Below are 13,654 nucleotides of genomic sequence, written 5' to 3' on the forward strand. Positions count from 1 at the left end.
GCGCCAACCCCAACCAAATCATCCCAGCCAGGACTTTGTCAAGCCGGGCCCTAAAAACCTCTAAGGATGGAGATTCCACCACTTCCCGAGGTAACCCATTCCAGTGCTTCACCACCCTCCTAGTGAAATAATGGTTTCCTAATATCCAACTAAGACCTCCCCAACTTGAGATCGTTGCTTCTTGTTCTGTCATCTGCCACCACAGAGAACAGCCGAGTTCCATCCTCTTTGAAAACCCTCCTTCAGGGAGTTGAAGGCTGCTATCAAATCCCCCCTCACTCTTCTCTTCTGCAGACTAAATAAGACCAGTTCCCCCAGCCTCTCCTCGTAGGTCATGTGCGCCAGCCCCCTGATAATTTTCGTTGCCCTCCGCTGGACTCTCTCTCCAAGTTGCCCACATCCTTTCTGTAGCGTATATGAAAGCAATGCAACGGGTTACCATGGGAGGTTGTGGAATCTCAGTCATTGGAGGTTTTTAAGGGCAGGGTTAGGCAAACACCCCTCAGGGATGATATAGGTAGATTTAGTCCTGCCTCAGCACGGAGGGGACGGACTAGATCGCCTCTTGAGGTCCCTTCCAGCCCTGTATTTCTAGGGTTCTATATCCCATCATAGCCACTCAAAGTGGAATCACCTGGCACATCTGTCGGATTTCTCTCAAGGAGTCAGGCAAGTTTTGACCAACAAATTCCCCTGACCCCAACCGTTCCAGACTACGTCTTTGAGTATAGAACAGCTACTGTATGATCCATGATGGCTAGTAGGGAGAGGCTCCGACTTTCCTATGGACTTTAAGGAGTCTATTCCGTGTCTAACTTCCCCGAAGAGCTACCTCACGGTGTCCATTCATTGTGTCCATTAGCCAACTGAGATGAACTAAACAAGTTTCCCAGGCTAAGGTCTTCCATCACAGGGCATGCCTTAGTACATGCGTCCCTCCTGCCATCCTTTTTCACTCAAGATATCACGTCTGTCCTGTATTTGCTACTGAGATGCCCAAAGAGGCGACAGTCTGAAGCAACAAGGTCAGTCGAATGGATCTGGGCCTCCGGGGGGCTGCAGAAAAGCCACCGCCACCGACCACTGGTATTATCTCGAAAGGAGGCTCTTTCAGGGTACGCTCACGTGCTTACCTGATCCGGCTGTGAAGGAAGAGGAAGTGAAAGCATCTGCCTGTGTTGTCGATGGAGCTGGCTGAAAGCCTGGAATCAAGTTCTCTGTGGAGCTACCAAGCTTTTCTGGAGGTTTACCTGAAATTCCAGAATGTCGGGTTACGCTTGACGGTCGCTGGCTCCCATTTTGAAGCTGACCTACTTTTATAAATTTAAAACAGCTTTAAAAATGCCACGGCAGAACATTTACTCATACTTCTTGCAAGCCATCATTCGCACATGAAGCCATGTAGCTTCATCTGCGGGCTGTATGCAGCAATGTAATGGCTATACCGTGGTAGGCTCATCAGGGCCAGAGCCTACCATCCTTACTCACGGGGAGCACTACCCGAGGCCTTGAGTCATCTCCCTGACCTCACTGAGAGGAAGGCATGAGCAGAGGTGACTGGGGTGGCAGATGAACACTGCATCCTGGAGGGCTTGTGTAGGAGGTCACATGCCCAGTAAGAGACAAAGATACTGGATGCACAATGTTAACAGGTTAGTTCTGCGGGTTCTCATGCTCACGAGAGCTCTCTGTAACTGGAGCATTTCAGAAGCCTCTAGCTACTGTCATCTCCCCACCGTTATGCCATTCCCGCTTTTCCAGGTCCAGAAGGGAGCAACGCCAGTCGCTAGCGGACGCCGAAGCTCTCCGGTAAACTCACCGTCACTCAGTTTTGCAAAGTCCTTGTTCAGCAGCTCCTCCGCCGTGAGTTTGGAGAAGTTATCGTCATCGAACGGGTTCCACGTGGAGACGTCCGGTGGGTTGTAGACATTCTGCTGCGAGGTCCTAGGGGAGCCGGATGGTGTTGTGGATGCAGACCTAGAAGCATCCCCCGCAACCAAAACATGGATGTTAGTAACCAGGCAAGTCAACAGGAAATTTTCTGAGCGCAACTGGATGAAGGGGTTGCTTGAGATGGTAGGTGGTGGGGCTCAACAACCTTGGGGCTCACTTCCAGTTTATGTCTTGTTATTAAAGCACATGCTTCAGTCAGCCACCAGCAGCGGCCAGGAAGGGATTTTCCCTGCCCGCCCCTCCCATGTGTTCTGGGAAATTTTTTGATCTCCTTCCTATGCAGCATCAGAGATGGCCACGGCTGGAGATGGGACACTGGGCAAGATGGGTCCAGGCTCTGCGGTGGCACAGAGCATTCTCTGTCTCAGGTGTCAGCTGGCTGGTTCTCGCTCACTTGCTCAGGGTCTCACTGATAATCATGTATGGGGTCGGGAAAGAAATTTCCCCCCAGGTCAAATCGGCAGTGATCTTAGGGGCCTCTTGACTTCTCCTCCAGCATCTGGGTACATCCCATTTAATCATTTTCCTGCCATTGAGGGGCCTTGAGCATTGGTGCACCTTAATCCTGCCTATTCTCTGTCTGTGGCACATAATAGTTTAGTCTCCTAACGGTCTTGTTTCCATCGGTGGGTTTAGTGAGCAGGTGCTGAGTGGTATTGGTGGCCTGAGACATACAGAAGATCAGCTAGAGTACCTAGTCCTCCCTTCCGGCCTTAAACTCTGACTCCCTGCAATGGAGGTGGTCAGCCCAGATGATCATAATGGTTCCTTCTGGCCGTAACATCCATGAACTTTTTGCCCGAGTTGCTTTTCCTTTTAACTCACACTACGCGCGTCCCCCAACCCAGTCACAGCCAGGTCCTTGACAACCTTCATAAGAACCGGCATTAATCTGGTATCCTGGAAATAGCTGAGAGACCACAAAACAAGGGGTGGGAGGGAACAACAGGGCATTAATCTGACAGCTGCACCGTGGGCGCTGGCGGTGAGGGCGGAGGGGCTGGGGAAGACGGGCAAACAACAAAGTAAACAAAACGGTGGGAGCCAAGCACTCCCATGGACTCCAGGGCTTGCACCTACACCTGTTCTATTTAGAGTTCAGTGATGCAGGGACTGGGTTCGTCTGACCTGCCTGCCTAGTGTACTACTCACACCGGGGAGACAGACAGACACGTATTAGGGCCTCTGTGCTCTTAGAGCAGAGGTTTTCAAACCATGGGGGGCACGGAGGAACATTTGGGGGGCCCGCAGCAATGCCAGGAAGCTTGTGCCAGCCCCACACGGCCACCTCCATCCCTGACTCACCTCAGTGGGCCAGCACCAACATCTGCCACGGCCAGGCAGATTTCCACTCCCAGCAGCCTCCGTGCCCCGGTTCGGCCCCCAGAGACCATTGCACATGCCCTCCCCCACCCTGAAAACCCGAGGCGGGGGGCAGTAATTGGCCCTGCCCTAACAGTGCAGCCTGGCCCGCTGATGAAGAAACCTTGGCTCTATCAGTCAGTTAGTATCTGTGTATTTGAAACTTCCAGATGTAGGTAAATTAAAGCAGTGTTAAGGTCTTTGTTAGGTTTATGAGTAGGCTATCAAGTATACTTTTGCATGTGTCTATTTTTGTCTGGGTTTGCAGGATGGGGGGGCTCAACCAAAAATTATAACTCAAAAGGCAAACGTCGCTTCCTTAGGGAACCCTGTCGAAATGCTGTATTGTAACATGCAATAAAAAACTGTATCCAACATGCTATGTGGCAGCCTCCAGATTTTACAGGTTTGATGGTACGGATGAAACAGAGCAGATTCTTTGCTGCATGCGCAGTGTTCATAATGTCGGTCAAAGGATTGCTGGGGTCCCATGCAAAGCAAGATCCAGAAGCTACTGATAACCTTCTTGCCCACCGCGTAGTCCATCGGGGGCGGGGGTCCCAGTTTGCTTGGCACATCGAGAGAGCCGAAGCAGTTGGGATTTTCTCCTTCTCTGGGCAAGGAAGAGGCTTTGGGGCATGGTAGGGGCGGGAGGTACGAAACTGGGGTTCCCAGATGGGCTGACTCAATCTCACTTTCTGGGCATTCCATTCAACAGTTGGACAAACAGCATCTCCCCCCCCAAATCACAAAATTAACAGCCACCTACTTGGACTTGTTGAGGCTGGCCTCAGCAGCAGCCGCCTGCAGGAGTTGGGTAGATTTGCTGACCGGGACCCCGAAAACCGCGCTGTGCGTCACGTCGCTCAGAATCCTCCTGTGTCCCGCACGCTGAGTCTTGGGGGAGGAGGGAGGGGTGAGGGAGCCCAGCTTTTGCCCCTGGACAGCTGAAGGCGGTGTTGTTTGAGGCTTTTGCTGTTGTCTTATTGGGGCCTGCTTCTAGGAAGGGAAGCAAATGTACAAGCTACTCATCCACGAACAATGGCTGTGTTTGAAGCATTACTGTAGTCCAGGGCCCTGACCTCACACAGCACAACGGAACAGGGGAAAACTCAAAGAGCCTCACTGACCTACAGTATTACGGTCCCATTTAACCATAATCACAAGTGACAACACTTTCCTTAGCTGTGCTGGTGCTCTGGGAGGGAAGATGGATTCGGCGTGTGCTGCTAAAAGAGAAATGGCAGCCGCCACATAACGAGGCATAACGGTTCACAACCAGGGCAGAAAAATTCTCACCAGAGAGGCCAAAAGTCTTGTCGGCTGGGCGGACGGGTTAGAGGTTGTAGCGGGAACAGGATTAAGGAGCAAAATATCTGTGAGTGCTAGCTGTTTAACAGGGGTTGGAGCCCCATGGACTTAATGGGATTTCCACAGAAACCTTGGATGTAATAGTTTCTTCACAGCTCAGGATACAAATTTCTTCCAAAACACAAGCCAGCCACATGTTTCAAGCCCCCATCCCCAGGTTGTCAGTGAGTATAGAACCCAGAACCTCCAACACTGAAACCCACAGCCGAGCACTTGAGCCAAAAGGAACAACTCGATTAGCTGGTAGCAGAGGTGAGCTCTTATCTTCTGTGGCTCAGACAGTGGGAGGATACAGGACATAGCCAGCATGACACAAAACTGTCCTTCAGCTGTAGGAACCAACACTATTAAACATAACCAGAGTACACAGAGCTTGACCAAGGAACAAGGGCGGGCTGGACAGGAGGGAGTGGGGTAACAAAGTGTGTGAAAGGTCTTAACAGCCAGAGGGGAAGGAACTGCATAGGGAGGTTCAAGGGTGTAATGCCAGTCCCTAATGTTTTCGATACAAAAATTGAAGACAGGATGGGTCAATTCTGAAGCCTTTGAAATGAGAACTTCAAAAGGTTTCAGAGAAGTAGTTTCGTTTTCTGACCGCCTCACTCCTGCGAGATACATATACATGTACACCCACTAAAAAGACTGTGGTGTTAAATAATCGTCCGATTTGTCACCACTTGGTTTCTAAGTCAGCCTGCCAAGCGTGACTTCATGATCCAGCTGTAGCTCAATCCCCATTTTAAAAAGGGAAAAAACTGGAGTGTGGAAAGAGATGGGAAGTCTGTCTATTTTATTCCCCAAGTCTGGGCATTTCTGTTCTGCCTCTGCTCCAGTATGCAGCAGCATCTTGGTCCATCTTCAAACCAGGAAAGAGACATTTCCCTCTGGAGCAAAAAAAAAAACCAAAAAAAAAAAACCACACACACCCAGCATGGAGTTTGATTGCTGCAGGGTCACATGTGGAAGGCAATCAAGAGCAATCTTTTCCTTCACCTGCTTCATTTTAAGCCTCGAATTGCACTACAGTGAGAAATGGGTTGGTCTTGACCATTTCCAATGCACCCACCTTATGTCGTTCTCTGTAGGTCACAGTAAAACAGTGTGCTCAGGGAGGGAAGGGCTGTACTGAAATCTCGGCAGAAACATACATGGCTCGTAATATCAAAAAACTTTATGCAACATGAAAAGGCCTTGTCAGGGCCACGCCTGGCATTCTCTGCCGAAAGAGCCTGCTACGGATGAAGTGAGCTGTAGCTCACGAAAGCTTATGCTCAAATAAATTGGTTAGTCTCTAAGGTGCCACAAGTACTCCTTTTCTTTTTGCTACAGAGAGATGTCGTCTCACTGCTTATTTTTAAAATGAGACACTTAATGCTTTTTCCTGGTTGCTGTAGGAATGGGAACTGCCGTGTATTTAGCCTTTTGGGGGATGGGGGGGAATTTTCACACTGGATTGTTTTATTAAAGTTAAGATTTTCACGTAATTGAATTGTGTCAAAGGATCTCCAGGCACCTTCAGAAAGGCTCTATAATAAGTCTCAGGAATTTACTCCTCTAAGAGGAGTGGAATCATTCATAGATTGAAAGGCCAGAAGGGACCACTGTGATCATCTAGTCTGACCGCCTGTATAACGTAGGCCAGAGAACGCCCCAAAAGAATTCCTAGAGCAGAGACTCCTGATTTTGGATGCTTCTGTTGGCAGATGCCCAAGTTCATGGCCCGTGTTTACTAGATGATCACAATGGTGCCTTCCTGCCTTGGAATCTAGCAATCTACGACTCCTTAAAGTCGACTGATTTTCAGGGAGTGTTTAGCACCTGCCCCCTGGGGAGAATACAAGAACAAAAAAACACCCCCACACCCATGTCCCTAAAGCATCCGTTTGGGCACTCAATTCTAGTCACTTTTGACAATCTTTGCTTCAGAGACGAATGCTGGCACATTTTGCGGGGGACAGCGCTACCCACTGACCTTGGTCAGCCCACTCCAGGAGAGAACACATGAGTTTTATGCCATACGTTAGCATTACCTCTGCATAAACATGTCTCGACGACCTTGTAGGGAAAACCCTTCGCCGGCTCCTCATGGGGCACATTGTTCAACCAGATTTTCAGAGCAAGGGGCTAAGAGTCAGGAATCCTGTGCTCCGCTCTAATCTCAGATAGTACCCCCCCCCGCTGTCGTAGCGGTTTACCTCACAAAGTTGTAACGACAGTATCCTCACACCCTCCTGTGAAGCAGGGCCGTGCAATTACCCCTACCGTACAGAGGGGGAAACTGTGGCACAGAAAGCTTCAGTGATTTGCTGTGCCACAGACACTCTCTGCGACTTGGGCAAGGAACTGAACTCAGGTTTCCCAAGTCCCAGGTTTGTGCCCTCCTCACTGGGCCCTCTTTCCTCTCCTGACTTGCAGTATCGATCTCTGTGCTGCAGTTCCACCCCCCTCCCACATCAGTGACAAGCGTGTGATGCCTCTCATGCAGGGTTGAGCAGCTTTGCCGTATGTATTCAGGGACACTTAATGCAGGTTAAGTCTATTCTGTACGAGAGAGGGAAAGTTATTCTCCTCCCTTCTCTCAGCTCAACCTACACCGCTCTAAACTTCAGCACACCTGGGAGGCAGTTTCCACAGAGAATCCAGCACCCTCTGGTCGGGAAAAGCCCAAACAAAACCTGTCTCTTGGAAAGCACCTTAGAAGCAGCAAGACAGGCTCCCACAGCTAGAGCTTGGTACCAAGTACTGGAGTTGGAGGCCTCCTGAGAATGCCTTATTCCCTCACCCCTCTGGGCTGAATCCTGGGGGACACAGAACCGGGATTACGTCCCCCACTCAACTAGCCAGGCAGGTCGCGAGCTGGGTCTGGGCCCGGGAAGCGCTTAGCGTTCCTCCAGGGAGCAGCACTTATACTGCACTTTCAGTCCTCCCCCTCCCCACCACTCACTCCCTTCTCCGCCGCTTTCAAGGCCTGGCTGGTTCTTACCACTTGCTCCTGCCCAGGTGTGGGCTGGGCTGCAGCCTGCAGCTGGGGCGGCATTGGAGCCTGTTGCTTTGGCGGAGCCGCCGCGACCGCCGTCTTCTGCTGCATGGCTGCCTGCTGGGCGATCAGCTGCTGCTGGTAATAGTTCTGCATCAGTTGCTGCTGCGCTGGCGCCCCCTGCTGGATCACTGGAAACGGCGACACTGCTGGCTGCGGCATCGCTGGGTACTGCAGGGCCGTGACAGACATGGAGAGCCACGGCAATTGGGGAAATAAAAACAAGCCATGACGACTTCGAGGCCGTCTGCAAAGGGCTACTAGGAAACTGGAGTTGTGCCCTAAAACGTAGAAACCTTTTCTATTCCTTCCCACCTTTATCAAATGTTAAAGAGACGAAGGTCTCCTCTTTCCTTGTTTGGCGGGTATCTTCATGGCAGGACCCTGAGTCAACACACCTACCTGTTCAAGTTTAAGAAAGGCTTCCCTCGACCACGTGTCAATCAGGCGTTAGGCTTATACGAAGGTTATATTGGGTACACTTACACAGCAAAGGAAAGCCTGCAGCTGGCCTGTGCCAGCCGACTCAGGCTCACGATGCTTGGACTTGGACCCACCTTGCAGGGTCCCAGAGCTCGGGCTCTAGCCCCGAAGTCTACATAGCACTGAAACAACCCTGCTAGCCTGACTTGGCTAGCACAGGCCAGCTGCAAGTGTCTAGTTTCTGTATAGACATATTCAGCATAAACATCCCTTCCCCTGTTTAGCAGTCAGGCCCGGTCTTGAATGGGGAGTTTTGCACCTGCACTGGGCCCCATTTGACATTAAACGTACTGTGTCTATAGCACGGGTAATTACAGCAACTTTGTCACAGAGTATGAGAGTAGAATTAAACACATATCGCTTGGCCAAAGGACAAGCCAACGGGACTATAACACTCCATCGGTAGCTGCTTAGATTGCAAGCAGCAGCCTTGAGTCAACGGATGGGTGCTTTTCTCATGCTGGGTCGAATGACGGCAATTGTACATCAAAACACCCCACTGTTCAGATGGACTAATGCGATTTGTTCGGTGAATTATCGGTGAACTTTTTCTGGCTAGTTACGGAAGTGGGTGATTGGCTGAGAAAGATCTTCCAGTGATGTTATAGCCGCGTTGGTCCCAGGAAGTTAGAGACACAAGGTGGGCGAGGTCATCTCTTTTAGTGGACCAACCTCTGTCGGTGAGAGAGAGAGAGAGACACACACACGCTTTTGAGCTTGCATGGTGCTTAACACAGACCAGAAGACGAACTGTGTGTGGCTTGAAAGTTGTCTCTCTCTCACCAGTGGAAGTTGGTCCAATAAAAGATATTCCCTCACTTACCTCATCTCTCTAGTTGGAAGAGAGACTTTCCCAAAATGGTGCAATCAATTGACCAGTAAATCAGTGTGCAGCATCAGCAGTCGCCGTGCTATGGAAAAGTGACACATAAGGCCAAGACAAGGTCCTGCCGCTGGAGGTCATGAAGACCATCACAGCGCTTTTTTGGCAGAGTCCCAACTTCACTAATTCCAAGCAGCCTGCTTAAGAATTCCCTGGTCTGTTGGGTAGGGCTCTGGCCTCGGCGGCAGACGACCTAGGTTCCGTCCCCAGCTCTGTCAGTGCTGGGACACCCTGGGCAACTCACTTTGCCTCTCTGTTCCTCATCCTGCCTCCCACCCTTTGCCTGGTTAGCCTGTAAACTCTTCAGGGCTGTTCCCCGCTCAGCTACACAGCACAACCCAATGAGGCCCTGATAGTGCCTTGAGTCATCAGCTGCTAACAATCGAAAAGAGAATAAAGAAACCTCCTCGTTCCTCTCACACTTTTGTGCCTCTGCTGAGAGCAGGTTGGAGACATTTGAACTTGCCACCTTGTGGCACCGTGGCCTAGCACGGGCGCTGGACGCACGGAGAAGCGGCCATGCTTACCTGCTGGGCTTGCATCATCTGCTGTTGCTGCTGCTTCAGGAAGAGCTGCTGCTGATGCGGAGGGGTGGCCTGCGGCTGAGTAGAAGGGACTGGCGACGGGGCTACTGGGGCCTGCTGAGGAGCGGGCGGCTGCTTGGGCTGGGGCTGAGGGGCAGGCTGTGGTTGAGCTTGCGGAGGTGGTGCTTTAGGCTGCTGAACGCTTGCAGGAAGGGCGGGCTGGCCACTACCCAAAGCAGCAGGGCCTGCCACTAAGAGGGGAAAGACAACGTAAGTAGAGATCAGAGCATGCAAAGGTCCCGCTGCCTGGCAGAGCTCCAGCAGGGTCCAGGAACAATGCTTACACTCGGCCTCCCCTGAGAGAAGAGTCCTCAAGAGAGGGAGCATCCTATTGTTCTTCAGGAGCATCCCAGGGGGATGTAATAGGGAATTGTATCCCTGGCTATAGAATGGTTCCAAAAATCCATAGGTTCTCAGCTAGGCTGTCTAGAGTCTCAGAGCAGGTCAGACAGCACCAATGATTTTCACAGGAAATTTAGGGTTTTTGGAAGTTTCCTGTGAAAAATTCCGTTTGACAAAGTAAAAAAAAAAAAAGAGTACTTGTGACACCTTACAGACTAACCAATTTATGTGAGCATAAGCTTTTGTGAGCTACAGCTCACTTCATCGGATGCATACTGTGGAAAATACAGAAGATGTTCTTATACATACAAGCCTTGAAAAAAAATGGGTGTTTACCACTACAAAAGGTTTTCTCTCCCCTCACAAACCCACTCTCCTGTTGGTAATAGCTTATCTAAAGTGATCACCCTCCTTACAATGTGTATGATAATCAAGGTGGGCCATTTCCAGCACAAATCCAGGTTTTAAGGAGAGCGATCACTTTAGATAAGCTATTACCAACAGGAGAGTGGGTTTGTGGGGCGCGGGGGGGGGGGGGGGGGGGGGGACCTGGATTTGTGCTGGAAATGGCCCAACTTGATTATCATACACATTGTAAGGAGAGCGATCACTTTCGATAAGCTATTACCAGCAGGAGAGTGGGTTTGTGGGGGGGGGGGGGTTGGAGGACCTGGATTTGTGCTGGAAATGGCCCAACTTGATTATCATACACATTGTAAGGAGAGCGATCACTTTCGATAAGCTATTACCAGCAGGAGAGTGGGGTGGGAGGAGAGAAAACCTTTTGTAGTGGTAAACACCCATTTTTTTCAAGGTTTGTATGTATAAGAACATCATCTGCATTTTCCACAGTATGCATCCGATGAAGTGAGCTGTAGCTCACGAAAGCTTATGCTCCGATAAATTGCTTAGTCTCTAAGGTGCCACAAGTACTCCTTTTCGCGAATACAGACTAACACGGCTGTTACTCTGAAAGAAAACAAAGTTTCCAAAAACACACACACACACACAAAGTGTTTATATGTTACTGTCAATTGAAAAAAAAAAAAAAACTTTACCAAAGTATTTTCAAGATTTCATTTAAAAAAAAAAACCCAAACAAAAACTACAAACTGTTGGCCAGGATCAAAGAGTTCTGCAAAACGTTTTGGTGGCTAGAAAAACACCACACACTTTTTTCCTCCCCACTGAAAAAAGGTATCAGCTAGCTCTAGTTCTTAGACTAAACTTCCTTAGAAGCCTGTTCAATTTCTGTAAGACTCTCTGTACTCGGTTCTACAGAATTTTTGCCATAGGACTGAAGTGTTGGAATGAATTTTATTAGGCAAATTCAAGGAGCTTCTGAGCATGCTCAGGTTCTGTTCTGTGGATTTTGTAAGGCGGCCACGACTCACCTTGTGGTTGGATGACTGCTTGGGCTGTGGGCCTCTTTCTAGGGGTGAGGGCTGGCTGAATAGGCAGAATTCCAGGGTTGGGTTGTGTCTGTCCTGCTTTAGGTCTCTGACGTGGAGCTATGGATGTTTCCATTGGAGGAATGGGATCAGTCAGCCTGGGTCGGGGGAAAAACAAAACATGAATAGAAGATAAACTGCTTCCAATTAGCTGCTTGAATGAAAAATGTTTTACTGGGCTACTGACCACCATGGACAGGGATTCCCAAGGCAGGACACTGCTATGGTTACATAGGTCTGACAGACATAAGGTAACCATAAATCAGAGCCATCTACATCAAAAGCCCGTTAGATTCCCATTAAGTAAGGCAAAGGAGCAAAGAACTAAATTTACCTGCAAAGTTCAGGCAAACCAACATTCTAGCCCAGTGGCCAGTAATAACAAGATTATTCTGTAAAAATACTATTACTTAATAACAGGTTTCAGAGTAGCAGCTGTGTTAGTCTGTATTCGCAAAAAGAAAAGGAGGACTTGTGGCACCTTAGAGACCAAATAAATTGGTTAGTCTAAGGTGCCACAAGTACTCCTTTTCTTATTACTTAATACTTACACAGTGCTTTTATCAGTAGATACTGAAGTGTTTTACCAAGGTCAGAGAGTATCATTATTCCCACTTTAAAGGGGAGAGTAAATGAGGCCAACAGAGGAAGGGACTTGCCCAAGGTCACCAAGCCAGGCAGTGGCAGAGAAGGGAACAGACAGACACTGTACCTCCTGATTCCCAATCTGCTGCTTTACCTGGTTTGCGGAACTCCCTCCATGACCATGCAAACTGGGGAGGGTAGCACATAGCATTGCTCTGACTGTTGCCAACAGTGCTTAAGTAGCAAGTGAATAATCAAAGCGAAAGACACACACACTGGAGCAAATATACATGAGTCATTCCTATGGAGGCTACTGCAAGTCATTTGGAAGTTGAAACAAATGCACTCGCAAAATTAATCCAGCACGTTCATTTTGCCTGCTCTTGTGATTATGGCTTTTCATCTTGCTGGACAGCTGGAACTTGTCAAAAATCGCTTAATGCATTCAAACTGTTTGACACAACATACTATTTAAATTTGGACTTTTTATAGATTTATGGAAGAGCAGATGAAGGGCATAATGAATTCGCTTTATGGCAGCTGGCATCCTCCAGCAGAACTATATAGATTGGCATCTTAAAAAGTACTCTTAATGAACTGTCTTGGCTTCAACCAAAGTATCAGGTACTATACATTTCCCTTCATATTTATCATCCCATAATAATGCAAACCCACAGGGCACTATTGTGCCATGCGGCGCTCAAGACATCTTAATGTCTTTCAGTATTTTTTTTGATCGCTGAGCTAGATAAGAAATTACTCTATTATTATTGAAGCTCAGGTATAAAAAAATACTACTAAGGGAAACTTCTGGGGCTAATTGCCAGTAGGTAGAGGACATCACAAGATTCAGAGTAGCAGCCGTGTTAGTCTGTATTCGCAAAAAGAAAAGGAGGACTTGTGGCACCTTAGAGACTAACCCATTTATTTGAGCATAAGCTTTCGTGAGCTACTTGATGAAGTGAGCTATAGCTCACGAAAGCTTATGCTCAAATAAATGGGTTAGTCTCTAAGGTGCCACAAGTCCTCCTTTTCTTTTTGCGACATCACAAGAGGCATTCTTTCAGAGTCTGATTGTTATCTACATAGGGCTATGAATATACTAGTCACTCTGCAGTAAATATAAAAGGTGTACTCAGGGCCCTGAAGAGTTTACAGTCTGATCCAAGGCTATCAGAACGCCACGGAGCAGAAAAAACAGATGCATTACAGCAATATGCTCCCTATGTGGTAGATTCTCAATCCCTGGCAGACTCCAGATCTTTGCGGATTGTCATCCCAAGAGATGATGTTCTAGCTCCAGCAGAAGCGCTGGGTGAAGTTGTCAGGCCCATGTTTTGCCGGAGGTCAGACTAGATCATACTGGGTCCTCCTGGCCTTAAAAAAAAAAAAAAAAAAAATCTACCAAAGTTGATGTGGTTGCTCTGCAGGTTTATACTCTGGGGGCCTCACCCAAAGGCCACTGAAGTAAAGAGGAGTCTTTCTCCTCATTTCAATAGGCTCTGGATAAAGCCCTTAGTAGGGATGCTGCAGTACAGACTGAAAGCTTTGGCATATGGACTTCAAGCTGTTACACTGAAACAGTGCCATTAGTTTACAAAAT

General features: G+C 48.8%; 1 protein-coding gene across 10 annotated transcripts in view; it reads right to left on the reverse strand.

The window, feature by feature from the left end:
- Positions 1 to 13,654, reverse strand: part of AAK1 (AP2 associated kinase 1) — a 128,217-nt gene that overhangs the window by 37,017 nt on the left and 77,546 nt on the right. For 8 of the 10 annotated variants that reach the window (XM_048829190.2, XM_048829187.2, XM_048829185.2 and 5 more), the window contains exons 11-16: positions 11,410 to 11,564; positions 9,617 to 9,864; positions 7,670 to 7,894; positions 4,085 to 4,314; positions 1,820 to 1,977; positions 1,134 to 1,250 (exon numbers count right to left, since the gene is read on the reverse strand). In XM_048829190.2, coding sequence (XP_048685147.2) covers positions 1,134 to 1,250; positions 1,820 to 1,977; positions 4,085 to 4,314; positions 7,670 to 7,894; positions 9,617 to 9,864; positions 11,410 to 11,564 — 1,133 coding nt within the window. The remainder of the gene's footprint in view (positions 1 to 1,133; positions 1,251 to 1,819; positions 1,978 to 4,084; positions 4,315 to 7,669; positions 7,895 to 9,616; positions 9,865 to 11,409; positions 11,565 to 13,654) is intronic. The other 2 variants (XM_048829189.2, XM_048829192.2) reach the window with 1 other exon arrangement.

Source organism: Caretta caretta, chromosome 26 (genome assembly GCF_965140235.1).
Source record: "Caretta caretta isolate rCarCar2 chromosome 26, rCarCar1.hap1, whole genome shotgun sequence".
Classification (NCBI taxonomy): domain Eukaryota; kingdom Metazoa; phylum Chordata; order Testudines; family Cheloniidae; genus Caretta; species Caretta caretta.